A 26080-nucleotide genomic window follows, 5' to 3' on the forward strand; every position below is an offset into this window, starting at 1 on the left:
TGAGCACAGGTTGGACAGGACTGGAGAGGAGGGAAGGTGAGAGCTCCGGGGGCACCCTGTGCTCCCCAATCCGTATCCCCCCCTCGCCTCGGTCCCGCACAGGGAGACTGATTTTACAGGCCTGGGTTTGGAAGGGGCTTTCTTCCGTGTGCCGGTGGTCGAGCAGAGCCAGACTGTTTCTGCTTTGGGCTGGGAAAACCCGAGCACCGGGCGGAAGATGCAGCTCTCTTGGACGGCCCTTCCCCAAGGACCCCAAACCTGCCCCACGCTCCGTGGTCCCAGCGTGAGAACAGTGGCGCAGAGAGTACAAACCCGGAGTGTTGTTGCCACGGGTGGACAATTTACTGATCGATCTGATGGCTAGGAGGAGTGTTTCGAGGCCACGCGCGGGTTCCTCCCTGTTTCTGGCACTGCGGGCAGGGGTTGGGCATCTCCCCGGGGGGGATCCGCTGGTGCAAGATGAGTGTTTGCTTCGGAGTAAAGGATTCCCCACAGCAGAGCAGGAAGGAGGTTTCTCTGCAGTGCGGGGCCTCCGATGCGTGGAAAGGCTCGAGCTGTGGCTGAAGCTCTCCCCACCCTCCAGGCACTTGTACGGTCTCTCTCCCTTCTGGGCCCTGTGCTGGGAGATGAGGCTGGAGAAGTCCTTGCAGGTCTTCCCGCCATCTGGGCCCTTGTGGGGTCGTTCTCCCGGGTGATTTCTCTGGTGACGTCTCCTGCTGTTACTCCCGCGGAAGATCTTCCCACCCTCGGGGCAGTCAGAGGTCCCCCGCGTGGCGCGGGCCACCGGCTTGCTGGTGGCTGGGTGGGTGTTCTTCACGCCCTCCCCTTGTCCCGGCGGTGTCTGCTCCTCCTTGCTCTCCAACTCCTCCTCCAGCACCGGGGGTGCTTGTCCTGGCTCCAGCTGGGGGCTCGGTGCCTGCAGGAGAGAAATCCATTGCACTCAGCCATCGCCACCCACAGCTCCCCCAGGGCCTGCGACATCTCACGCTAAACCCCCCCGGGAGGACTCACCCTGGTGAAGGGCTGCCTGATGCCTCCTGAGGTGATAACTCTGCTGGAAGCTCCTCCCACAGTCGGAACAGGTGTATGGTCTCTCTCCTGTGTGGGTGCATTTGTGCTTGATGAGATCAGAGCTAAAGGAGAAGCTTTTCCCACAGGTGGTGCAGGGAAAGGGCTTCTCCTTGGTGTGTGTCCTCTGGTGACACATGAGGTTTCCTTTCTGCCTGAAGCTCTTCCCACAGTCCTGGCACTTAAAGGGCCTCTCTCCTGTGTGGATCCGTTGGTGATGGGCCAGGACACTGCTGCGAGTGAAGACCTTCCCACAGTCCACACACTTATACTTCTTCTCTCTGGAGCTACTCCATGGTTTGCTTGTGGCTTCTTGAGGGTCTTCACCGTACGTCCCTTTGAAAGAGCATTTTCGGGGTTCCCCCGTTCCGCGGCTCCCTTGCGTATCCCGGGGCTGCTGTTGGCCATCGTGCTCCACGGCCACCGCGGGGCTCTGGGGCTCCTCTTGGGGCCCTTGCAGCATCCCCCTCTGCTCTGCCCTGGGCTGGCACTGCTCCTCCTTCTGCTCGGCTGTCCCAGCGCCTGGGGGGGACCAAAGGGGCTCAGCTGGGGGCTCTTAAGGCACATGAAGAGCACCCACCTCCTGCATGGCTCTGCCTGCTCGGCTCCCTCCCTTCCCTTCTCCTCCTCCTCACACCCCCAGGGCCTTTCCCCTTAGCCCAGTGTTGGGCTTTGAGCCCCGAGGGCAACTGAGCCCCCCCAGACCCTCCCTCGCCCCTTCCTCCTCAGGGGGAGGACTCCTCACACTCCTCCCCTGCTCCGCCCTGGGCTCCCTCCCACGGGAGACAGTCCTCCACGATCTTCCTCCCACCTGGGTCCCTCCCAGGGGCTGTGGAGGGGAATCAGTGCCCCCGTGGGTGTCCATGGGTGCAGGGCACTCTCTACTCTAGAGGATCTTTCCTGTCCTTCCATCCTTCCTCACCTTCCCTGCTTTCAGACTTATTTCCCTCTACTCTCCTCTTCCTCCTCCCACATTCCTCTTCTCAAATCCCTTGTCCCAGAGGCATAGCTGACATCTATTTGGCTGAGCCTTGACCAGCGGTGGGTCCAACTTGAAGCCAGGGAAGCTGAGCACTTTCATCCAGGACACCCCCCTGTATCCCCCTCCCCTGCTCCCAAACCCCTCCACACACAAACCAGCACAACAGGGTGCAGCCGGGTGGGTGCTGAGCCCTGGGCAGGGGGTGCTGAGCACCCCGAGAGTCATCAGTCAAGTGTTGCAGTGCTGCAGGAAGGGCGCTCAGTCCCTACCATGAAACCCATGACAAGCGGTTGCCCGGGATTGGCAACATTTGGGGTCCCCCCCATTGCTCATACTCTCCAGTGGTACCTGCATGTACCTGTTCCCTGTCGGTGGTGCACTAGTGCAAGGAGATGAGGGTGCAACTGCCACGGTGACCATGTAGGCGGGGGCAGGCTGTGCTGTGTCCCCTTCCTGCACATACTCTCCCTCCATCCCGCCTTCCGATCTCGAATGAGCACCTGCCCTTTGTCCTCACCTTCTCCCTCCTCCAATACTCCCCCCACCCCCTGGGAGGTCGTATGATAAAATGAGGCAGGTCAAGATGGGGCAGGGTTGGGGTCTTGGCTGCTCCTACCTGCTGGGGGTGAACCCGGGATGAGGGAAAGAAGAGGAAAAGCAAGAAAACCCGTGGGTGGATGCAAAAGGAGTTTGATGGGAGGAGGCCAGAAAAGTCCATCAAACCCCTCGCCACAGGAAAATGGATGCCCAGCCAGTTCCTGACCAAAATCTGGCCAAGACGTGCCCCCAGAATCCCTCCTCTCCATGTTATTACTGAGCATGATGTGATATGGGGTTGAACCCACCCAAGGACTCACCATTGTGGACGGCTTCCTGATGCCTCCTGAGGTGATCGCCATGCCGGAAGGTCAACCCGCAGTGGGAGCAGGCGTCCAGCTTCTCTCCCGTGTGGGTGCGTTGGTGGACAAGGAGGTTGGAGCGCCAGGAGAAGCGTTTCCCGCACGTGGTGCAGAGAAAGGGCTTCTCCTTGGTGTGTGTCCTCTGGTGACACACAAGGCTCCCGCTCTCCGTGAAGCTCTTCCCACAATCCTGGCACTTGAAGGGCTTCTCTCCCATATGGATCTTGCGGTGACGGCTCAGGCTGCTCACAGACATGAAGACCTTCCCACACTCCTCACACTTGCACTTCTTCTGTCTGCATCTCCTCCGTGGTTGGGTTGTAGATTCTTGAAGATGTTCAGCAGATGTCCCTTTGAAGGAGTATTTTTTGGGGTTCTCTGAATATTTCATCCTTTCTGTGCTTGATACTCCTCTTCCCCCCTCCTTCCCGCTTCTTAATCCGGGACCAGCACCCACACTTGGTCCCCTATTTCACCCTCCCAAAACTCCCACCACCCCCTGGGACGGCTGGGGATGGAGATGGGGCAGGTCGGGATGGGGCAGGGTTGGGCTCTTGGCTGCTCCCACCCTCTGGGGGTGAACCCGGGAGGGGGAAAGGTGAGAAAACCCATGAGTGGAGGTAAAAATAGTTCAAGAGGCCAGAGGAGGTGACTGCTCAACCCCAGCCATGGGGAGATGGATGCCCAGCCAGATCCTGGCCAAAATCTAGCCCAGAGCCACGCCCAAATCCCCTCCTCTCTATTTTATTGCCAAGCCCAACGGGATATTGGGTTAAGTCCCCTCTGAAGACTCACCGTTTTGGACATTGTGGACAGATTTCTGATGGCTCTCAAGTTGACAACTCTGCTGGAACATCATCCCACACTGCGAGCAAGCGTGAAGTTTTTCTTCCGTATGGATGCGTCGGTGGGTAATGAGGTTTGACTGCCAGGTGAAGCGTTTCCCACACGTGGTGCAGAGATACGGCTGCTCCTTGGTGTGCATCCTCTGGTGACGCAGGAGGTTCTCTCTCAGCGTGAAGTTCTTCCCACAATCCGGGCACTGGTAGAGCTTCCCTCCCGTGTGGATCCGTCGGTGACGACTCAGGCTGCTTCGCCAGGTGAAGACCCTCCCACAGTCCTCACACTTGAACTCCTCTCTGGAGCTACTCCGCGGTTGGGATGTGGATTCTTCAGGTTCTTCACCATTCAACCCTGTGAAAGAGCAATTTTGGGGTTCTCTGGGTATTTTACTCCCTCACGTATCACCCCGCACCACAGAGCAGGGGCCCGACACCCCCAGCCCCACTCCTGCAGATGACCCCAGACCCGCTCACACCAGTCCCCCCAGGAGCCAGCGCTGGGGCCACAAAGAGCTCAGACAGAGATTGAATAACGACGACAGGACCAACGGCGATGGCCAAGGCACACAAGACCCCCTTGTACTGCGCTGCAGCCCCTTTTACAGCCTTTCCTTGGGGGTCCCCCCCTTTTCTGCCCTGACCCCTTCCCCTGCTCATCGCCTCCTCTGTACGCACAGTCCCCCCTCCAGTGCTGCATCCTCAGCAGCTGCAAAGCTGTGGTAGAGCTTCCACCCGCTACTGGTGGCTGGAAGATCCCCCATTAGTGAACCCTTCCTCCTCAGGGGGAGGACTCCTCACACTCCTCCCCTGCTCCGCCCTGGGCTCCCTCCCACGATCTTCCTCCCACCTGGGTCCCTCCACGGGTGCAGGGCACTCTCTGCTCAGGGCACCTCCCGCCTCGGGTCGTCCTTCCTCTTCCTCGCTGGTTGCAGAGCTATTTCCCTCCCACCTTCATGCCCTTCCTGCTCCTCTCAGGTTCCCCTTTTTAAATACCATGTCCCAGAGTACAACTCCACCTCTAATTGGCTCAGTCTTGGCCAGAGCTTGGAGCCAGGAGAGCTTCAAGAAATTTATCACAGTAGTTGCCCTGTAGATCCTTCCCCCACTCCAGAAGCTCTTCACACAGAAACCACCACAGCAGGGAGCAGGCAGGTGCGTGCTGAGCCCCGGGCAGAGGGTGCTGAGCACCCCACAGAGGCCGGGGCAGGATGTTGCAGTGCTGAGGGAAAGCTGCTCAGCCTTGTATGAGGCCCCTAAGCCCAGGAGGTTGCTCAGGAGAGGGCACTTTCAGGGTTCGCCCATGACGTGGACTCAGAGGATGCTACAAACCTGTGCCTGTACCCTGCCTGCGGTTCACAAGTGTGCAAGGAGATGGGGGTGCAAGTCAATGAATGACCATGGAGATTGGGGCTGTGTTTGTGGGTATCCCCTGTTCCTCTTCCTCCATCCCTCCTTCCCCATACCATGCCAGCACCCACCCTTGGTCCCCATTACAAAAATCCCCCCATCCCCTGAGAGGGCCGGGGATGGAGATAAGTCAGCTCAGCATGGTGCAAGTTTGGGCTCTTGGCTGCTCCCACTCAGTCTGGGTGAACCCAGGATTGAGAAAAGAAGAGGAAAAGTGAGAAAACACATGGGTGCAGGTAAAATATTGTTTGACAGGACAAGGCCATGACTCACCACCTACCCATGGGAAGATGGAGGTCCAGCCAGTTCAGCACCAAACTCTGGCGGAACACCACCCCCAAACCCACTCCTCTCCATTTTATTGCTGAGCACAACGTGATACGGGATTAAGTCCCATTCAAGGACTCACCATTATGGACGGATTCCTGATGCCGTTTGAGTGAATCACTCTGCCTGAATGTCTTCCCGCAGCACGAGCAGGAGTATGGTCTCTCTTCTGTGTGGACGCGTTGGTGGACATGGAGGTTCGAGGGCCAGGAAAAGCATTTCCCACACGTGCTGCAGACAAAGGGCTTCTCCTTGGTGTGTGCTCTCTGGTGATTCAGGAGGTACGTACTCAGTGTGAAGCCTTTCCCACAATCCTGGCACTTAAAGGGCTTCTCTGCCATGTGGTTCCATCGGTGACGAGTCCGGTTGCTGCTACTAGCAAAGACCTTCCCACAGTCCTCACACATGTATTTCTTCTCTCTGGAGCTGCTCTGTGGTTGGGTTGAGGCTTCTTGAGGGTCTTCACCGTACGTCCCTTTGAAAGAGCATTTTCGGGGTTCCCCCGTTCCGCGGCTCCCTTGCGTATCCCGGGGCTGCTGTTGGCCATCGTGCTCCACGGCCACCGCGGGGCTCTGGGGCTCCTCTTGGGGCCCTTGCAGCATCCCCCTCTGCTCTGCCCTGGGCTGGCACTGCTCCTCCTTCTGCTCGGCTGTCCCAGCGCCTGGGGGGGACCAAAGGGGCTCAGCTGGGGGCTCTTAAGGCACATGAAGAGCACCCACCTCCTGCATGGCTCTGCCTGCTCGGCTCCCTCCCTTCCCTTCTCCTCCTCCTCACACCCCCAGGGCCTTGCCCATTAGCACCGTGTTGGGCTTCGAGCCCCGAGGGCACCTGAGCCCCCCCCAGACTCTCCCTCGCCCCTTCCTCCTCAGGGATGGGGGCGAAATAATTAAAACAAAGGACAGGGGCTATCAAGGCAAAGACGGGAGGGGGACGTGGGACTCCCCCGTTATGGTCTGGGGCAGCAGAGAGACTCCATCGGGGAGGAAGAAAGAACAGCAATGGCATTTGAACCCCCCACCCCCGATGTACCAATCCGGCAGAGCAGGACAGTGAGAAATACAACCACATCTCCAAAGCCCTTCCCCCCAGCCCTCCTGCCCGGGCTCAGCTTTGCTCCCCATTTCTCTCCCTGCTACCCCCCCGGCGCAGGGGGCAGGGATGGGGCTTGGGGTCACTCCATCACCCCTTGTCTCTGCCGCCCCTTCCTCCTCAGGGGGAGGACTCCTCACACTCCTCCCCTGCTCCGCCCTGGGCTCCCTCCCACGGGAGACAGTCCTCCACGATCTTCCTCCCACCTGGGTCCCTCCCAGGGGCTCTGGGGGGGCATCTGCTCCCCCGTGGGGCTCCACGGGTGCAGGGCACTCTCTGCTCAGGGCACCTCCCGCCTCGTGTCGTCCTTCCTCTCCCTCGCTCTTTCCAGAGCTATTTCCCTCCCCCCTCCTCTTCCTCCTCCTCTTTCTCCTCCTCCTCCCAACTTCCCCTGTTTAAATCCCTTGTCTCAAAGCGCGACGCCATTGCTAATTGGCTCGGCCTTGGCCAGGGGCGGGTCCGACCTGGAGCCGGGGAAACTTTGAGCATCTTCTCCGAGGAGCCCCCCCGTACCGCCTTGCCCGCTCCCAGCCCCTGCACACCCAAACCAGCACAACAGGGTGCAGCCGGGTGGGTGCTGAGCCCCGGGCAGGGGGTGCTGAGCACCCCGAGAGGCGGCAGCAGGTCCCCTGGGGGCGCCGGGATGCGGATTCTCCATCCCTCAGGGAAATCCCTGCAGGGAAGGGGGGGTGTGCGGGCAGGATACACCCCCCGGCCCAGGATGACCCGGCTGTGCACAGGGGTGGAAGGAGATGCGGGTGGGGGCACACGTCTGCCCATCCGACCCCTCGCCCTCCCCTTCCTTTGTCCTCCCCAGCCCCCACCCTCCTCTTTTGCGCCCCAGACCAGCCCCCGCCCTTCTTCCCACATTCACCCCCCCAAACCTCACCCCCCGGCAGCACCAGGGCTGGGATGTCTTCAGGAAATTCTCTGCTCTGCTCGTTCCCAGCTCGGGAATAGACCAATGCCAGGGTCAGGCGCGGCTGGAAGAGTGTTGGGACAAGAGAAGGGACCCGGGGGTAAGGGGGGGGTCACCCCGGCTTTGCATAACCAAGGGATGTCTGGCTAACGACTCTGCCCTGGAGGGGGGAGAGAAGGGAGGGGAGGGGAACATCCTGCCCCCGAGGGCAGAGAGGCTGGAGGAGGCTCGGAGAAGCAGGACGCCCTCGGGCCAGGAATAGCTCTGGGGTCGGGTCCCCTCAGCCGCCTGCTTGCGTCCCCCCTCCCCATCTCCTGCGCACCCCCAAATCTCTCCACGCTGCAACAAACGGGACACAACTCTGAAACCCGGTGGGAGCAAAATCCAATTTATTTGACACAAACTTCAGAAAAAACCCGTGTTTCTTTGATTTCCTGTAGGGGACGGACTCACCCCCTGGCTCTGTGTGTATCCATCTACGTCTGCGTGCACCTACCTAAGGACAGGAGCATCCCATACCTCCATTTTGACTGCAGGGACCTGCATGGATTTTTGCTTCCGCCAAGACTTTTTGCCGTAATTTCCTGCACTGCCCACGGGCACCTCCTCCAAGGGGGCCTCTGGTGGACAAGACACCCGGTGCCCACGCTGAATGACTGCCCGCAGAACAGGCACGGGTGGGAGCTCTCCTGTGCGGGGAGACAGTCGTGCGTGGCGAGGTGGGAGCTGCTCAGGAAGGGTGAAGCTCTCCCCACCCTCCAGGCACTTGTACGGTCTCTCTCCCTTCTGGGCCCTGTGCTGGGAGATGAGGCTGGAGAAGTCCTTGCAGGTCTTCCCGCCATCTGGGCCCTTGTGGGGTCGTTCTCCCGGGTGATTTCTTTGGTGACGTCTCCTGCTGTTACTCCCGCGGAAGATCTTCCCACCCTCGGGGCAGTTAGAGGTCCCCCGCGTGGCGCGGGCCACCGGCTTGCTGGTGGCTGGGTGGGTGTTCTTCACGCCCTCCCCTTGTCCCGGCGGTGTCTGCTCCTCCTTGCTCTCCAACTCCTCCTCCAGCACCGGGGGTGCTTGTCCTGCCTCCAGCTGGGGGCTCGGTGCCTGCAGGAGAGAAATCCATTGCACTCAGCCATCGCCACCCACAGCTCCCCCAGGGCCTGTGACATCTCACGCTAAACCCCCCGGGAGGACTCACCCTGGGGAAGGGCTGCCTGATGCCTCCTGAGGTGATAACTCTGCTGGAAGCTCTTCCCACAGTGTGGGCAGACGTACGGTCTCTCTGCTTTATGGGCGCGTTTGTGCTTCATTAGGTCTGATGTAAGGGAGAAGCGTTTCCCACACGTGGGGCAGACTAAGCGCTTCTCCTTGATGTGTGTCCTCATGTGACGGAAGAGGTTTCCTCTCTGCGTGTAGCTCTTTCCACAATCCTGGCACGTGAAGGGCTTCTCTCCTGTGTGGATCCGTTGGTGACGTCTCAGGCTGCCCCCGCGAAAGAAGACCTTCCCACACTGCTCACACCTGTACTCCTTCTCTCTGGAGATACTCAGTGGTTGGGTTGTGGCTCCTTGAGTCTGTTCAGCGTACGTCCCTTTGAAAGAGCATTTTCGGGGTTCCCTCGTTCCGCGGCTCCCTTGCGTATCCCGGGGCTGCTGTTGGCCATCGTGCTCCACGGCCACCGCGGGGCTCTGGGGCTCCTCTTGGGGCCCTTGCAGCATCCCCCTCTGCTCTGCCCTGGGCTGGCACTGCTCCTCCTTCTGCTCGGCTGTCCCAGCGCCTGGGGGGGGACCAAAGGGGCTCAGCTGGGGGCTCTTAAGGCACATGAAGAGCACCCACCTCCTCCAGCAGCTCCCGCCCAGACCAGTATCACCCAGTACGGTGCTGCCAGCTGCTGGAGCCCTTGTACCATCGGTGTGTGTGTAAAGACACGGGGGCTATGTGTGCGTGTGTGTGCGTGTGTGTCCCCTCCTACCAATACAACACTTTCTCCCTCATCCTTCCTCTTCCTGCTCCTCCTCCTCCCCTAACTCTCCCTCTTCTCCACCGTGGACCAGTGCCCACCATTGCTCCCCACTTGCACCCCCCCAAAATTGCCCCTACCCTGCAATGGCCGGGGATGGAGATGGGGCAGGTTGTGATGGGGCAGGGTCGGGCTCTTGGCTGCTCCCACCCTCTAGGGGTGAACCCGGGAAGGTGAAAAGAAGAGGAAAAGTGAGAAAAGCTGTGGGTGGAGGGAAAACCAGTTCAATAGGAGGGGACAGATAGACAGGAAAAGTGCAAAGGCCCTCACTGACCCCACCCATGGGGAGATGGATGCCCAGCCAGGTCCTGACCAAAATCTGGAAACCCCCACCCTCCAACCCCCTCCTCTCCATTTTATTGCTGAGCAAGACTCGATACAGGGTTAAGCCTCTACGGAGGACTCACCATTGTGGACAGATTCCTGATGGCTCCTGAGATATGACATTGCCCGGAATCTCTTCCCGCAGTGGGAGCAGGGGAACGGTCTCTCTCCTGTGTGGATGCGATGGTGGATTGTGACCTCGGACTTACGGGAGAAGCGTTTCCCACATGTGGCACAGGGAAAGGGCTTCTCCTTGGTGTGTGTCCTCTGGTGACGCTGGAGGTTTCCTCTTGCTGTGAAGACCCTCCCACAATCCCAGCACTTGTAGGGCTTATCTCCCGTGTGTGTCCGTCGGTGACAGATCAGGTTGCTCCCAGACGTGAAGACCTTCCCACAGTGCTCACACTTGTGCTGTTTCCCTCTGTAGTTACTCCATTTTTGGGTTGTCTCTTCTGGAGGGTCTTCACCACTCGACCCTTGCAGCATCCCCCTCTGCTCTGCCCTGGGCTGGCACTGCTCCTCCTTCTGCTCGGCTGTCCCAGCGCCTGGGGGGGACCAAAGGGGCTCAGCTGGGGGCTCTTAAGGCACATGAAGAGCACCCACCTCCTCCAGCAGCTCCCACTCAGACCAGTATCACCCAGTACAGTGCCACCAGCTGCTGCAGCCCTTGTGCCATCGGTGTGTGTGTAAAGACACGGGGACTCTGTGTGTGTGTGTGTGTGTGTGTGCACACATGGGTGTGCACATGCAGGTGTGGGGGCTGTGTTTGTGTGTGCACCAGCCTGTGAGGAGATGGGGGTGCCCGTGCAGAGTTACCCATAGCTGTGTGTGTGTGTGTGTGTGTGTGTGTGTCCCCTTCTACAAATACGCCTCTTTTCCCTCATCCTTCCTCTTCCTGCTCCTCCTCCTCCACCACAACTCTCCCTCTTCTCCACCGTGGACCAGTGCCCACCATTGCTCCCCACGTTCACCCCCCCAAAACTCCCCCCACCCCTGCGATGGCTGGTGATGGCGATGGGGCAGGTCGGGATGGGGCAGGGTTGGGCTCTTGGCTGCTCCCACCCTCTGGGGGTGAACCCTGGAAGGGGAAAAGAAGAGGAAAAGTGAGAAAAGCTGTGGGTGGAGGTAAAACCAGTTCAATAGGAGGGGACAGATAGACAGGAAAAGTGCAAAGGCCCTCACTGACCCCACCCATGGGGAGATGGATGCCCAGCCAGGTCCTGACCAAAACCTGGAAACCCCCACCCTCCAACCCCCTCCTCTCCATTTTATTGCTGAGCAAGACTCGATACAGGGTTAAGCCTCTCCTGAGGACTCACCATTGTGGATGGATCGCTGATGCTTCCTGAGATGAGACTTTACCCGGAATCTCTTCCCGCAGTGGGAGCAGGGGAACGGTCTCTCTCCCGTGTGGATGCGATGGTGGATGGTGACCTCGGACTTACGGGAGAAGCGTTTCCCACAAGTGGGGCAGGGAAAGGGCTTCTCCTTGGTGTGTGTCCTCTGGTGACGCTGGAGGTTTCCTCTCTGTGCGAAGCTTCTCCCACAATCCCAGCACTTGTAGGGCTTCTCTCCTGTGTGGGTCCGTAGGTGATAAATCAGGTTGCTACCAGACGTGAAGACCTTCGTACAGTGCTCACACTTGTGCTGCTTCTCTCTGGAGCTGATCTGTGGCTGGGTTGTGTCTTCTTGAGGGTCTTCACCGTACGTCCCTTTGAAAGAGCATTTTCGGGGTTCCCTCGTTCCGCGGCTCCCTTGCGTATCCTGGGGCTGCTGTTGGCCATCGTGCTCCACGGCCACCGCGGGGCTCTGGGGCTCCTCTTGGGGCCCTTGCAGCATCCCCCTCTGCTCTGCCCTGGGCTGGCACTGCTCCTCCTTCTGCTCGGCTGTCCCAGCGCCTGGGGGGGACCAAAGGGGCTCAGCTGGGGGCTCTTAAGGCACATGAAGAGCACCCACCTCCTGCATGGCTCTGCCTGCTCGGCTCCCTCCCTTCCCTTCTCCTCCTCCTCAGACCTCCAGGGCCTTGCCCATTGAGGAGGACTCCTCACACTCCTCCCCTGCTCCGCCCTGGGCTCCCTCCCACGGGAGACAGTCCTCCACGATCTTCCTCCCACCTGGGTCCCTCCCAGGGGCTCTGGGGGGGCATCTGCTCCCCCGTGGGGCTCCACGGGTGCAGGGCACTCTCTGCTCAGAGCACCTGCGGGATCCTGCCCTCCTTCCTCTCCCTCAATGTCGGCAGAGGTATTTCCCTCCTAATCTCCTCCTTTTTTGCCTCCTCCTCCTCCCAACTTCGCCTGTTTCATTCCCTCATTTTAGGGGCAAGGCCGCTGCCGGCAATTAGCTCGGCTTTGACCAGAGCTGCGTCCAACATGTGCCCGGGGAGAGCTTTGAGCATCAACTCCAGGCGCCCCCCCCTGTCCCCCCTCCGCCGCTCCCAGCCCCTCCACACACAAACCAGCACAACAGGGTGCAGCCGGGTGGGTGCTGAGCCCCGGGCAGGGGGTGCTGAGCACCCCGAGAGGCGGCAGCAGGTCCCCTGGGGGCGCCGGGATGCGGATTCTCCATCCCTCAGGGAAATCCCTGCAGGGAAGGGGGGGCTGTGCGGGCAGGATACACCCCCCGGCCCAGGATGACCCGGCTGTGCACAGGGGTGGAAGGAGATGCGGGTGGGGGCACACGTCTGCCCATCCGACCCCTCGCCCTCCCCTGCCTTTGTCCTCCCCAGCCCCCACCCTCCTCTTTTGCACCCCAGACCAGCCCCCGCCCTTCTTCCCACATTCACCCCCCCAAACCTCACCCCCCGGCAGCACCAGGGCTGGGATGTCTTCAGGAAATTCTCTGCTCTGCTCGTTCCCAGCTCGGGAATAGACCAATGCCAGGGTCAGGCGCGGCTGGAAGAGTGTTGGGACAAGAGAAGGGACCCGGGGGTAAGGGGGGGGTCACCCCGGCTTTGCATAACCAAGGGATGTCTGGCTAACGACTCTGCCCTGGAGGGGGGAGAGAAGGGAGGGGAGGGGAACATCCTGCCCCCGAGGGCAGAGAGGCTGGAGGAGGCTCGGAGAAGCAGGACGCCCTCGGGCTAGGAATAGCTCTGGGGTCGGGTCCCCTCAGCCGCCTGCTTGCGTCCCCCCTCCCCATCTCCTGTGCACCCCCAAATCTCTCCACTCTGCAACAAACAGGACACAACTCTGAAACCCAGTGGGAGCAAAATCCAATTTATTTGATAGAAACTTAAAAAAAAACCCAAACAAAACCGGGCCTCCGATTTCCTGTAGGGGACGGACTCACCCCCTGGGTCTGTGTGTATCCATCTACGTCTGCGTGCACCCACCTAAGGACAGGAGCATCCCATACCTCCATTTTGACTGCAGGGACCTGCATGGATTTTTGCTTCCGCCAAGAATTTTTGCCGTAATTTCCTGCACTGCCCACGGGCACCTCCTCCAAGGGGGCCTCTGGTGGACAAGACACCCGGTGCCCACGCTGAATGACTGCCCGCAGAACAGGCACGGGTGGGAGCTCTCCTGTGCGGGGAGACAGTCGTGCGTGGCGAGGTGGGAGCTGCTCAGGAAGGGTGAAGCTCTCCCCACCCTCCAGGCACTTGTACGGTCTCTCTCCCTTCTGGGCCCTGTGCTGGGAGATGAGGCTGGAGAAGTCCTTGCAGGTCTTCCCGCCATCTGGGCCCTTGTGGGGTCGTTCTCCCGGGTGATTTCTTTGGTGACGTCTCCTGCTGTTACTCCCGCGGAAGATCTTCCCACCCTCGGGGCAGTTAGAGGTCCCCCGCGTGGCGCGGGCCACCGGCTTGCTGGTGGCTGGGTGGGTGTTCTTCACGCCCTCCCCTTGTCCCGGCGGTGTCTGCTCCTCCTTGCTCTCCAACTCCTCCTCCAGCACCGGGGGTGCTTGTCCTGGCTCCAGCTGGGGGCTCGGTGCCTGCAGGAGAGAAATCCATTGCACTCAGCCATCGCCACCCACAGCTCCCCCAGGGCCTGCGACATTTCACGCTAAACCCCCCCCCCGCGAGGACTCCCCATTGTGGAGGGCTGCCTGATGACTCCTGACTTGTGTGTCCTTAGGTGATAGGACAGGCTTCTTCTTGACGCAAGCACCTTCCCACAGTGCTCACAATTGAAATTCTCCTTTCTGGGTACACTCCGTGTTTGGGTTGTGGCTTCCTGAGTGCCCTCACCGTACGTCCCTTTGAAAGAGCATTTTCGGGGTTCCCCCGTTCCGCGGCTCCCTTGCGTATCCCGGGGCTGCTGTTGGCCATCGTGCTCCACGGCCACCGCGGGGCTCTGGGGCTCCTCTTGGGGCCCTTGCAGCATCCCCCTCTGCTCTGCCCTGGGCTGGCACTGCTCCTCCTTCTGCTCGGCTGTCCCAGCGCCTGGGGGGGACCAAAGGGGCTCAGCTGGGGGCTCTTAAGGCACATGAAGAGCAGCCACCTCCTCCCGCCCAGACCAGTATCACCCAGTATGGTGCTGTCAGTTGCTGGAGCCCTTGTGCCATTGGTGTGAGTGTGTAAAGACACGGGGGTTCTGTGAGCGTGTGTGTGTGTGTCCCCTCCTACCAATCCGCCTCTTTCTCCCTCATCCTTCCTCTTCCTGGTCATCCTCCACCCCCAATTCTCCCTCTTCTCCACCGTGGACCAGAGCCCACCATTGCTCCCCACTTTCACTAACCCAAAACTCCCCCCCCGTCCTGCGATGGCTGGTGATGGAGATGGGGCAGGTCGGGATGGGGCAGGGTTGGGCTCTTGGCTGCTCCCACCCTCTGGGGGTGAACCCAGGAAGGTGAAAAGAAGAGGAAAAGTGAGAAAAGCTGTGGGTGGAGGTAAAACCAGTTCAATAGGAGGGGACAGATAGACAGGAAAAGTGCAAAGGCCCTCACTGACCCCACCCATGGGGAGATGGATGCCCAGCCAGGTCCTGACCAAAACCTGGAAACCCCCACCCTCCAACCCCCTCCTCTCCATTTTATTGCTGAGCAAGACTCGATACAGGGTTAAGCCTCCACTGAGGACTCACCATTGTGGATGGATCGCTGATGCTTCCTGAGATGAGACTTTGCCCGGAATCTCTTCCCGCAGTGGGAGCAGGGGAACGGTCTCTCTCCCGTGTGGATGCGATGGTGGATGGTGGCCTCGGACTTACGGGAGAAGCGTTTCCCACACGTGGGGCAGGGAAAGGGCTTCTCCTTGGTGTGTGTCCTCTGGTGACGCTGGAGGTTTCCTCTCACTGTGAAGCCTCTCCCACAATCCCAGCACTTGTAGGGCTTCTCTCCTGTGTGGGACCGTCGGTGACAGATCAGGTTGCTCCCAGAGGTGAGGATCTTTCCACAGTGCTCACACTTGTGCTGTTTCTCACTGGAGATACTACGTGGTTGGCTTGTGTCTTTTGGAGGGTCTTCACCACACGTCGCTTTGAAAGAGCATTTCTGGGGTTCTGTTTTACCGTGGCTCCCTTGCGTATCCCGGGGCTGCTGTTGGCCATCGTGCTCCACGGCCACCGCGGGGCTCTGGGGCTCCTCTTGGGGCCCTTGCAGCATCCCCCTCTGCTCTGCCCTGGGCTGGCACTGCTCCTCCTTCTGCTCGGCTGTCCCAGCGCCTGGGGGGGACCAAAGGGGCTCAGCTGGGGGCTCTTAAGGCACATGAAGAGCACCCACCTCCTCGAGCAGCTCCCACCCAGACCAGTATCACCCAGTACGGTGCTGCCAGATGCTGGAGCCCTTGTGCCATTGGTGTGTGTGTAAAGACACGGGGGCTCTGTGTGCGTGTGTGTGTGTGTGTGTGTGCCCCCTCCTACCAATCCACCTCTTTCTCCCTCATCCTTCCTCTTCCTGCTCCTCCTCCGCCCCAACTCTTCCTCTTCTTCACCGTGGACCAGTGCCCACCATTGCCCCCCACGTTGACCCCCGCTAAACTCCCCCTCCCCTGTGATGCCTGGTGATGGAGATGGGGCAGGTCGGGATGGGGCAGGGTTGGGCTCTTGGCTGCTCCCACCCTCTGGGGGTGAACCCGGGAAGGGGAAAAGAAGAGGAAAAGTGAGAAAAGCTGTGGGTGGAGGGAAAACCAGTTCAATAGGAGGGGACAGATAGACAGGAAAAGTGCAAAGGCCCTCACTGACCCCACCCATGGGGAGATGGATGCCCAGCCAGGTCCTGACCAAAATCTGGAAACCCCCACCCTCCAACACCCTCCACTCCATTTTATTGCTGAGCAAGACTCGATACAGGGTTAAGCCTCTCCTGAGCACTCACCATTGTGGATGGATCGCTGATGCTTCCTGAGATGAGACTTTACCCGGAATCTCTTCCCGCAGTGGGAGCAGGGGAACGGTCTCTCTCCCGTGTGGATGCGATGGTGGATGGTGACCTCGGACTTACGGGAGAAGCGTTTCCCACACGTGGGGCAGGGAAAGGGCTTCTCCTTGGTGTGTGTCCTCTGGTGACACTGCAGGTTTTCTCGCCGTGTGAAGCCTCTCCCACAATCCCAGCACTTGTAGGGCTTCTCTCCTGTGTGGGTCCGTAGGTGATAGATTAGGTTGCTCCCAGACGTGAAGACCTTCCCACAGTGCTCACACTTGTGCTGCTTCTCTCTGGAGCTGCTCTGTGGTTGGGTTGTGGCCTCCTGAGGGTCTTCAGCGTACGTCCCTTTGAAAGAGCATTTTCGGGGTCTCCTCGTTCCGCGGCTCCCTTGCGTATCCCGGGGCTGCTGTTGGCCATCGTGCTCCACGGCCACCGCGGGGCTCTGGGGCTCCTCTTGGGGCCCTTGCAGCATCCCCCTCTGCTCTGCCCTGGGCTGGCACTGCTCCTCCTTCTGCTCGGCTGTCCCAGCGCCTGGGGGGGACCAAAGGGGCTCAGCTGGGGGCTCTTAAGGCACATGAAGAGCACCCACCTCCTGCATGGCTCTGCCTGCTCGGCTCCCTCCCTTCCCTTCTCCTCCTCCTCACACCCCCAGGGCCTTGCCTGTTGGCACTGTGTTTGCAGTGAGCCCCCAGGGCAACTGAGCTCCCCCCAGACCCTCCCTCGCCCCTTCCTCCTCAGGGGGAGGACTCCTCACACTCCTCCCCTGCTCCGCCCTGGGCTCCCTCCCACGGGAGACAGTCCTCCACGATCTTCCTCCCACCTGGGTCCCTCCCAGGGGCTCTGGGGGGGCATCTGCTCCCCCGTGGGGCTCCACGGGTGCAGGGCACTCTCTGCTCAGAGCACCTGCGGGGTCCTGCCCTCCTTCCTCTCCCTCACTGTCGGCAGAGGTATTTCCCTCCTAATCTCCTTTTTCGCCTCCTCCTCCTCCCAACCTCGCCTGTTTCAATCCCTTATTTTAGGGGCAAGGCCGCTGCCGGCAATTAGCTCGGCTTTGACCAGAGCTGGGTCCAACATGTGCCCGGGGGGAGCTTTGAGCATCAACTCCAGGCGCCCCCCCTGTCCCCCCTCCGCCGCTCCCAGTCCCTCCACACACAAACCAGCACAACAGGGTGCAGCCGGGTGGGTGCTGAGCCCCGGGCAGGGGGTGCTGAGCACCCCGAGAGGCGGCAGCAGGTCCCCTGGGGGCGCCGGGATGCGGATTCTCCATCCCTCAGGGAAATCCCTGCAGGGAAGGGGGGGTGTGCGGGCAGGATACACCCCCCGGCCCAGGATGACCCGGCTGTGCACAGGGGTGGAAGGAGATGCGGGTGGGGGCACACGTCTGCCCATCCGACCCCTCGCCCTCCCCTGCCTTTGTCCTCCCCAGCCCCCACCCTCCTCTTTTGCACCCCAGACCAGCCCCCGCCCTTCTTCCCACATTCACCCCCCCAAACCTCACCCCCCGGCAGCACCAGGGCTGGGATGTCTTCAGGAAATTCTCTGCTCTGCTCGTTCCCAGCTCGGGAATAGACCAATGCCAGGGTCAGGCGCGGCTGGAAGAGTGTTGGGACAAGAGAAGGGACCCGGGGGTAAGGGGGGGGTCACCCCGGCTTTGCATAACCAAGGGATGTCTGGCTAACGACTCTGCCCTGGAGGGGGGAGAGAAGGGAGGGGAGGGGAACATCCTGCCCCCGAGGGCAGAGAGGCTGGAGGAGGCTCGGAGAAGCAGGACGCCCTCGGGCCAGGAATAGCTCTGGGGTCGGGTCCCCTCAGCCGCCTGCTTGCGTCCCCCCTCCCCATCTCCTGCGCACCCCCAAATCTCTCCACGCTGCAGCAAACGGGACACAACTCTGAAACCCGGTGGGAGCAAAATCCAATTTATTTCATAGAAACTTAAAAAAAAAAAAGAGGTATTTCTTTGATTTCCTGTAGGGGACGGACACACCCCCTGGGTCTGTGTGTATCCATCTACGTCTGCGTGCACCTACCTAAGGACAGGAGCATCCCATACCTCCATTTTGACTGCAGGGACCTGGAATGACTTTTCCTTCCTCCAAACTACCCGAGGCATTTTTCTGCAGTTAACGCCATCACTAATGTCTTCATCCTCATGTTAAAATAGTCCCCGAGGAGCCCTGGGTGAGAGCGGCTCATCCCTCCACCATCAGAGTCCGGGATCGCTGTATCCCACCGGGAACCATAAAAGCCTCGGCCTTGGTGAGCGCCACCATTGAAGTTCATCCTCAGAGCTTGTAATCGGCAATAATTAACAGTACACGCTTTTAACGAAGGGAGAGATGAGCAGGGAGAGAGAAACATCCTGAGAGCAAACGGAGAGAAACACCACACGGGGGTCACAGCTTGTGCCGCACAACCAACACCCCCAGCACGTCGTACCGAGACTGTCCAGCACTTTGCTCGGCGCTGGCTCTTGTTAACGCCCTCGCGGACTAACGAGCCTTTACACTCCCTCTGGGCTCAGGGGAGCTCCCTGGGTTCCCAGGCAGGCAGCGGTTCTTAAACATCGCCTCTGCCCGCACCCACGAGTCCCCAGGGAGGTGCTGGGGCTCTGGGGCGGGATGGTCCCACGCGCTGGGTGAAGGAAGAGCCACGTTGTCCATGTACCCGAGGCACCTGCTGGCAAATCTCCTTTAAACTTACTCCCCTGTGCAGGCACTCAGGTTTAGATCAGAGAGAGGCTCACGCAGCCCCTCACCCCCACACACACCTTGCTGGGGCATTAGCACCCCCAGACATCTCTCAAGTTCCCCTCCAGCATCGCCCGGCTCATGGGACGAGACCAGAGGGCTGGAAGTCCCTACCCAGGGAGGCCACAGGCCCCTGATTTGGGGGCCCATCGCCCCCAGAGAAGCTCCCTGGCCCACGGGCACCTCCTCCAAGGGGGCCTCTGGTGGACAAGACACCCGGTGCCCACGCTGAATGACTGCCCGCAGAACAGGCACGGGTGGGAGCTCTCCTGTGCGGGGAGACAGTCGTGCGTGGCGAGGTGGGAGCTGCTCAGGAAGGGTGAAGCTCTCCCCACCCTCCAGGCACTTGTACGGTCTCTCTCCCTTCTGGGCCCTGTGCTGGGAGATGAGGCTGGAGAAGTCCTTGCAGGTCTTCCCGCCATCTGGGCCCTTGTGGGGTCGTTCTCCCGGGTGATTTCTCTGGTGACGTCTCCTGCTGTTACTCCCGCGGAAGATCTTCCCACCCTCGGGGCAGTTAGAGGTCCCCCGCGTGGCGCGGGCCACCGGCTTGCTGGTGGCTGGGTGGGTGTTCTTCACGCCCTCCCCTTGTCCCGGCGGTGTCTGCTCCTCCTTGCTCTCCAACTCCTCCTCCAGCACCGGGGGTGCTTGTCCTGGCTCCAGCTGGGGGCTCGGTGCCTGCAGGAGAGAAATCCATTGCACTCAGCCATCGCCACCCACAGCTCCCCCAGGGCCTGCGACATCTCATGCTAAACCATTGAGGACTCACCGTTATGGAGGGCTTGTTGATGCCTCCAGAGGTGGCAACTCTGCTGGAATTTCTTCCCACAGTGAGAGCACACATATGGTCTTTCTCCTGTGTGGATGCGTTGGTGTTTAATGAGGTACGAGCGCCAGGAGAAACGTTTCCCACATGTGGTACAGAGAAAGGGCTTCTCCTCTGTGTGTGTCTTGCACTGGTGGAGCAGTCGCCCACTTTCCTTCAAGCTCTTCCCACAATCCTGGCACTTGAACGGCTTCTCCCCAGTGTGGGTCCGTCGATGACGGTTCAGGTTGCTCCCCCAGGCAAAGACCTTCCCACATTGCTCACACTTGTACTCCTTCTCTCTGGAGCTGCTCTGTGGTTGGGTTGTGGCTTTTTGAGTATCTTTGCCACACGTCCCTTTGAACGAGCGTTTTCTGAGTCTCCTCATTCCGTGGCTCCCTTGTGTATCCCGGGGCTGCTGTTGGCCATCGTGCTCCACGGCCACCGCGGGGCTCTGGGGCTCCTCTTGGGGCCCTTGCAGCATCCCCCTCTGCTCTGCCCTGGGCTGGCACTGCTCCTCCTTCTGCTCGGCTGTCCCAGCGCCTGGGGGGGACCAAAGGGGCTCAGCTGGGGGCTCTTAAGGCACATGAAGAGCACCCACCTCCTCAGGAGCTCCTGCCCAGACCAGTACCCCTCCCAGTATGGTGCTACCAGCTCCTGGAGCCTTTATAGCGCTGTTGAGCCTGGAAATGCTTGAGGGGGGTTGTGGCGTGTGTCCCCTGTTCCTGCTCACACTCCTCTTCCATCCATTCCCATCCTTCATCCTTACTCCTCCCTCATCCCTCCCGCTTCTTCAATCTTGACCAGCACCCACCCCTAGTTCCCACTTTAACCCCTCCACCGAAACTCCCTCCACCCGCCGGAGGTGCAGGGATGGGGATGGGTCAGGTCACGATGGGGCAGCGTTGGGCTGTTGGTTGCTGCCCCCCACTGTGGGGGGAGGAGGAAGAAAAATGAGAACCCCTGTGGGTCGAGGTTAAAATTTTTACAAGAAGTGGCAGGAGGAGGCTGGAGGATGCCATCACTCACCTCCACCCATGGGGAGATGGATGCCCAGACAGTTCCTGACCAAACTCTGGCCAACCCAACCCCCAAACCCCCTCCTCTCCATTTTATTGCTGAGTACAACACGATAAGGGATTAAGCCCCATCCAGGGACTCACCATTGTGAAGGGCTTGCTGATGCCTCCTGAGGTGATCTCTCTGCCGGAAGGTCATCGCACAGTGCGAGCAGACGTACGGTCTCTCTCCTGTGTGGATGCGCTGGTGGACAACGAGGTTTGAGCTAAAGGAGAAGCGTTTCCCACACGTGGTGCAGAGATACGGCTTCTCCTTGGTGTGTGTCCTCTGGTGACACAAGAGGTACCAGCTCAGTGTGAAGCTCTTCCCACAGTCCATGCACTTGTAGGGCTTCTCTCCCGTGTGGATCCATCGGTGACGGCTCAGGTTGCTCCCACAGGTGAAGACCTTCCCACAGACCTCACACTTGTACTCCTTCCCTGTGGTGCTACTCGGTGGTTGGGTTGGATCTTCTTCAGTGTCTTCACCACACGTCCCTTTGAAAGAGCATTTTCGGGGTTCCCCCGTTCCGCGGCTCCCTTGCGTATCCCGGGGCTGCTGTTGGCCATCGTGCTCCACGGCCACCGCGGGGCTCTGGGGCTCCTCTTGGGGCCCTTGCAGCATCCCCCTCTGCTCTGCCCTGGGCTGGCACTGCTCCTCCTTCTGCTCGGCTGTCCCAGCGCCTGGGGGGGACCAAAGGGGCTCAGCTGGGGGCTCTTAAGGCACATGAAGAGCAGCCACCTCCTGCATGGCTCTGCCTGCTCGGCTCCCTCCCTTCCCTTCTCCTCCTCCTCCTCCTCACACCCCCATGGCCTTGCCCATTAGCTCCATGTTGTGCTTTGAGCCCCGAGGGCACCTGAGCCCCCCCAGACCCTCCCTCTCCCCCTTCCCCCACAGTGTGTAGAGTACTCGCACTGGTCCCCTTCTTGGCCATGGGCTCCCTGCCATGGGATACAGTCCTCCACGAACTTCCAGACTGTGGAAACTGAAGGAGAAGTAGCGGCGGCAGGGGGGGATTGTGACCATCGAGTCAATTGGAAGAGGGTTTTGGTGCACCACTCCCCCAGACTACAGGACCTGAGACCACACTGGAACCTGGAGGCGTGATCCAGACTCTTTATCTCCTTCCTTTTTCTTTTATTTACTTTCTTTTCCTTCTTACAGATTTATAAAAGACTGCATTTCTTACTATCCTTTTCTCAGTTTAATCTCTTTCTACTGCAAGTAAAACATTTTCAGGGGTTGTCTGCTCTTGTTTCACCTTAATTTAAGCTGAAGGGATTGCTGACCATTTATGACTCTCTGGACTCCCACTCCAGGTTGCAACATCTCCTCTCAGATTTCCCCCTTCTAAACACCTTATCCCAGGGACGCGGCCACCGTCGCCAATCGGCTCGGCCTTGGCCAGGGGCGGGTCCGACCTGGAGCCGCGGGAGCTTTGAGCATCTTCTCGCAGGAGCCCCCCCTGTCCCCCCTCCGCCGCTCCCAGCCCCTCCACACACAAACCAGCACAACAGGGTGCAGCCGGGTGGGTGCTGAGCCCCGGGCAGGGGGTGCTGAGCACCCCGAGAGGTGGCAGCAGGTCCCCTGCCTGTCCCTGCCTGTCCCCTGCCTGCAGTGTTCAGGTGTGCAAGGAGATGGGAGTACAAGTGCAGGAGTGCTCATGGCTCTGTGTCTGTGTTTTTGTTTGTGTCCCCTCTTCTTGCATGAGTTCCTTTTCTGTTCCTCCTCCTACTTCATGGTTATTCCCCCTCCATCCCTCCCCCTTCTTCATCCTGGACCAGCGCCCACACTTGGTCCCTAATTACACCCCTCCAAAACTCCCCCCACAACCTTGGAGTGCTGAGGATGGAGATGGGGCAGGTCGGGATGGGGCAGGGTTGGGCTCTTGGCTGCTCCCACCCTCTGGGGGTGAACCCGGGAAGGGGAAAAGAAGAGGAAAAGTAAGAAAACCTATGAGTGGAGGTTTACATAGTTCACAAGGAGGCCAGAGGAGACCATCATTCACACACCCCCCCCCCGTGGGGACATGGATGCCCAACCAGTTCATGAACAAAATCTGACCAACGTCCACCACCAAACCCTCTCCTCACTTTTTTAATGCTGAGCACAAAACGATCGGGATTTAAGTCCCACCTGAGAACTCACCATTGTGGACGGCTAACTGATGCCTTCTGAGGTGATAACGCCGCCGGAAGTTCTTCCCGCAGTGGGAGCAGGCGTACGGTCTCTCTCCCGTGTGGGTGCGTTGGTGTTTGATGAGGTACGAGCGCCAGGAGAAGCGTTTCCCGCACGTGGTGCAGAGAAAGGGCTTCTCCTTGGTGTGTGTCCTCCAGTGACGCAGAAGTCTCCCACTTTCCCTGAAGCTCTTCCCACAATCCCGGCACTTGAAAGGCCTCTCTCCAGTGTGGATGCGTTGGTGACGTCTCAGGTTGCTCCCACAGGTGAAGATCTTCCCACAGTCCTCGCACTCGTAAATCTTCTCTCTGGAGCTACTCTGTGCCTGGGTTCTGAATTCTTGAAGGTCTTCAGCACATGTCATGAAGAAAGACCATTTTTTGCGGTTATCATGGTACTTTCTCCTTTCTCTTCCTCTTCCATCTCTCCCCTACCACTATACCTACTCTTTTTTCACCCTGCACCAGCACCCACCCTTGGTCCCCACTTTCCTCCCTACCTCGAACTTCCCACACACCCCGAGAGGGCCGGGAATGGAGATGGAGCAGGTCAGGATGGGGCAGGGTTGGGCTGTTGGCTGCTCCCACCCACTGTGTGGGAACCCGGGAAGGAGAAATGTAACAAAACCTGTGGGTGGAAGTAAATATAATTCAGGAGGCCAGAGGAGGCCATCACTCACCCCTGCCCATGGCGTGATGGATGCCCAGCCAGTTCACCACAAAAAGCTGGCAGGTCCCCGTACCCAAAATCCCACCTCTCCATTTTGTTGCTGAGCAAACTGTGATATGGGGTTAAGCCCCCCCCCTCGGACTCACCACGGTGGACCACCCTCTGATGCTTCCTGAGGTCATTACTTTGACGGAAAGTCATCTCGCAGTGTGAGCAGGGGTAGGGTCTCTCTCCCGTGTGGATCAGTCGGTGGGCGTTGAGGTACGAGCGCCAGGAGAAGCGTTTCCCACACGTGGTGCAGAGATACGGCTTCTCCTTGGTGTGTGTCCTCTGGTGACTCAGGAGGTACCCGCTCAGTGTGAAACTCTTCCCACAATCCTGGCACTTGTAGGGCTTCTCTCCCGTGTGGATCCGTTGGTGTCGGTTCAGGTGTCTCCTGCTGGTGAAGACCTTCCCACAGTCCTCGCACTTGTACTCCTTCTCCCTGGAGCTACTTGGAGGTTGGCTTGCACCTTCCTGAAGTTCTTCACCGTACATTCCTTTGAAAGAGCATTGTTGGGGTTCTCTGGGTGTTTTACTCCCTCACGTATCACCCCGAACCACAGAGCAGGGGCCCGACACCCCCAGCCCCACTCCTGCAGATGACCCCAGACCCGCTCACACCAGTCCCCCCAGGAGCCAGCGCTGGGGCCACAAAGAGCTCAGACAGAGATTGAATAACGACGACAGGACCAACGGCGATGGCCAAGGCACACAAGACCCCCTTGTACTGCGCTGCAGCCCCTTTTACAGCCTTTCCTTGGGGGTCCCCCCCTTTCCTGCCCCTGACCCCTTCCCCTGCTCATCGCCTCCTCCGTACGCACAGTCCCCCCTCCAGTGCTGCATCCTCAGCAGCTGCAAAGCTGTGGTAGAGCTTCCACCCGCTACTGGTGGCTGGAAGATCCCCCATTAGTGAACCCTTCCTCCTCAGGGGGAGGACTCCTCACACTCCTCCCCTGCTCCGCCCTGGGCTCCCTCCCACGGGAGACAGTCCTCCACGATCTTCCTCCCACCTGGGTCCCTCCCAGGGGCTCTGGGGGGGCATCTGCTCCCCTGTGGGGCTCCACGGGTGCAGGGCACTCTCTGCTCAGAGCATCTCCCCCCTCCTGCTGTCCTTCCTCGTCCTTCCTCACCCTCACTGTTTGCAGAGGTATTTCCCTCCCCCCTGTGTGCAGAAGTGTTCAAGCAGATGGGGTGCCAGTGCTCAGATGCCCATGGCTCTATGTGTGTTTCTGTCCTCTGCCTGCCCCTGCTCGTCCTCCATCCCTCCTGTTCCTCGATCTTTACTTCTCCACGCCTCGTCCCCCAATCTGGACAGTGCCCACCCTTGGTCCCCACATTCACACCCCCTCAAACCCCAACCCAACCCTCAGTACGGCTCGGGATGTAGATGGGGCAGGGTTGGGGCTGTTGGTTGCTTCCACTCACTGTGCGTGAAACCAGGAAGGGGAAAAGAAGAGGAAAAAAGAGAAAACCTGTGGGTGGAGGTAAAAATAGTTTCACAGTAGAAGACAGGAGGAGGCAGGAGGAGGCCGCAGGAGGCCATCACTTACCACTTCTCATGGGAGCATGGATGCCCAGCCAGTTCCTGACTAATATCTCTCAAACCCCTGCGCATCATCTCCATTTTATTTCTGAGCAGGACCTGATTAGCCTCACCCAGGACTCACCATGGTGGAGGGTTTGCTGATGCTTCGTGAGCTGGTCACTCTGCCGGAAGGTCAATCCGCAGTGGGAGCAGACGTACGGTCTCTCTTCCGTGTGCATGCGTTGGTGAGCAATGAGGTTTGAGCGCCAGGTGAAGCATCTGCCACAGGTGGCACAGACAAAGGGCTTCTCCTTGGTGTGTGTCCTCTGGTGACACAGAAGTCTCCCACTCTCCGTGAAGCTCTTCCCACAATCCAGGCACTTGAAGGGCCTCTCTCCCGTGTGGATCCGTCGGTGACGGGTCAGGTTGCTCCCGCAGGCAAAGACCTTCCCACAGTCCTTACACTTGTACTCCTTCCCTCTGGAGCTGCCCCGTGGTTGGGTTCTGGCTTCTTGTGGGTCTTCAGCGTACGTCCCTTTGAAAGAGCGCTTTCGTCGTGCTCTTGTTCCGTGGCTCCCTTGCGTATCCCGGGGCTGCTGTTGGCCATCGTGCTCCACGGCCACCGCGGGGCTCTGGGGCTCCTCTTGGGGCCCTTGCAGCATCCCCCTCTGCTCTGCCCTGGGCTGGCACTGCTCCTCCTTCTGCTCGGCTGTCCCAGCGCCTGGGGGGGACCAAAGGGGCTCAGCTGGGGGCTCTTAAGGCACATGAAGAGCACCCACCTCCTGCATGGCTCTGCCTGCTCGGCTCCCTCCTTTCCCTTCTCCTCCTCCTCATCCCTACCATGGCCTTGCCGTGTTGGGCTTTGAGCCCCGAGGGCACCTGAGCCCCAC

At 59.8% G+C, this 26080-nt stretch overlaps 2 protein-coding genes across 2 annotated transcripts; both read right to left on the reverse strand.

The window, feature by feature from the left end:
- Positions 1-318: 318 nt before the first annotated feature.
- On the reverse strand, positions 319-9433 carry LOC141972564 (uncharacterized). The gene is made up of 9 exons (XM_074930458.1): positions 9361-9433; positions 8723-9115; positions 8053-8153; positions 7504-7597; positions 5608-6000; positions 3745-4143; positions 2904-3300; positions 1012-1349; positions 319-916 (listed from the first exon to the last, which is right to left on the reverse strand). Exons 1-9 carry the CDS (start codon positions 9431-9433, stop codon positions 756-758), a joined length of 2349 nt encoding a protein of 782 aa, XP_074786559.1. The 3' UTR covers positions 319-755.
- A 495-nt stretch (positions 9434-9928) lies between these two features.
- On the reverse strand, positions 9929-25855 carry LOC141972565 (uncharacterized). Its single transcript, XM_074930459.1, has 12 exons — positions 25333-25855; positions 23770-24162; positions 22925-23302; positions 21649-21761; positions 20881-21328; positions 20747-20835; positions 19682-20186; positions 19442-19590; positions 16121-16628; positions 14907-15144; positions 11184-11456; positions 9929-10289 (listed from the first exon to the last, which is right to left on the reverse strand). The coding sequence occupies exons 1-12, from the start codon at positions 25850-25852 to the stop codon at positions 9929-9931; spliced, it is 3975 nt and encodes a 1324-aa protein (XP_074786560.1). The 5' UTR covers positions 25853-25855.
- Between the last annotated feature and the right edge of the window lie 225 nt (positions 25856-26080).

This window comes from Athene noctua, chromosome 34 (genome assembly GCF_965140245.1).
Source record: "Athene noctua chromosome 34, bAthNoc1.hap1.1, whole genome shotgun sequence".
Lineage (NCBI taxonomy): Eukaryota > Metazoa > Chordata > Aves > Strigiformes > Strigidae > Athene > Athene noctua.

Excerpts from the sequence above, each read along its gene's own strand:
- LOC141972564 (XM_074930458.1), bottom strand. The coding sequence starts at position 9,433 with ATGGTACAAGGGCTCCAGCAGCTGGCAGCACCGTACTGGGTGATACTG. Across the intron at positions 8,154-8,722 it reads TCAGGCAGCCCTTCCCCAGG|AGGCCCCCTTGGAGGAGGTG; the intron begins GTGAGTCCTCCC and ends CTTGTCCACCAG. Across the intron at positions 1,350-2,903 it reads GAAGCCGTCCACAATGGTGA|AGAGAAGAAGTATAAGTGTG; the intron begins GTCCTTGGGTGG and ends GAGTAGCTCCAG.
- LOC141972565 (XM_074930459.1), bottom strand. The coding sequence starts at position 25,852 with ATGCTGCAAGGGCCCCAAGAGGAGCCCCAGAGCCCCGCGGTGGCCGTG. Across the intron at positions 21,329-21,648 it reads GGGGAAGGGGGAGAGGGAGG|CGGGATACGCAAGGGAGCCG; the intron begins GTCTGGGGGGGC and ends CAACAGCAGCCC. Across the intron at positions 19,591-19,681 it reads TCAACAAGCCCTCCATAACG|GCACCGAGCCCCCAGCTGGA; the intron begins GTGAGTCCTCAA and ends TCTCTCCTGCAG.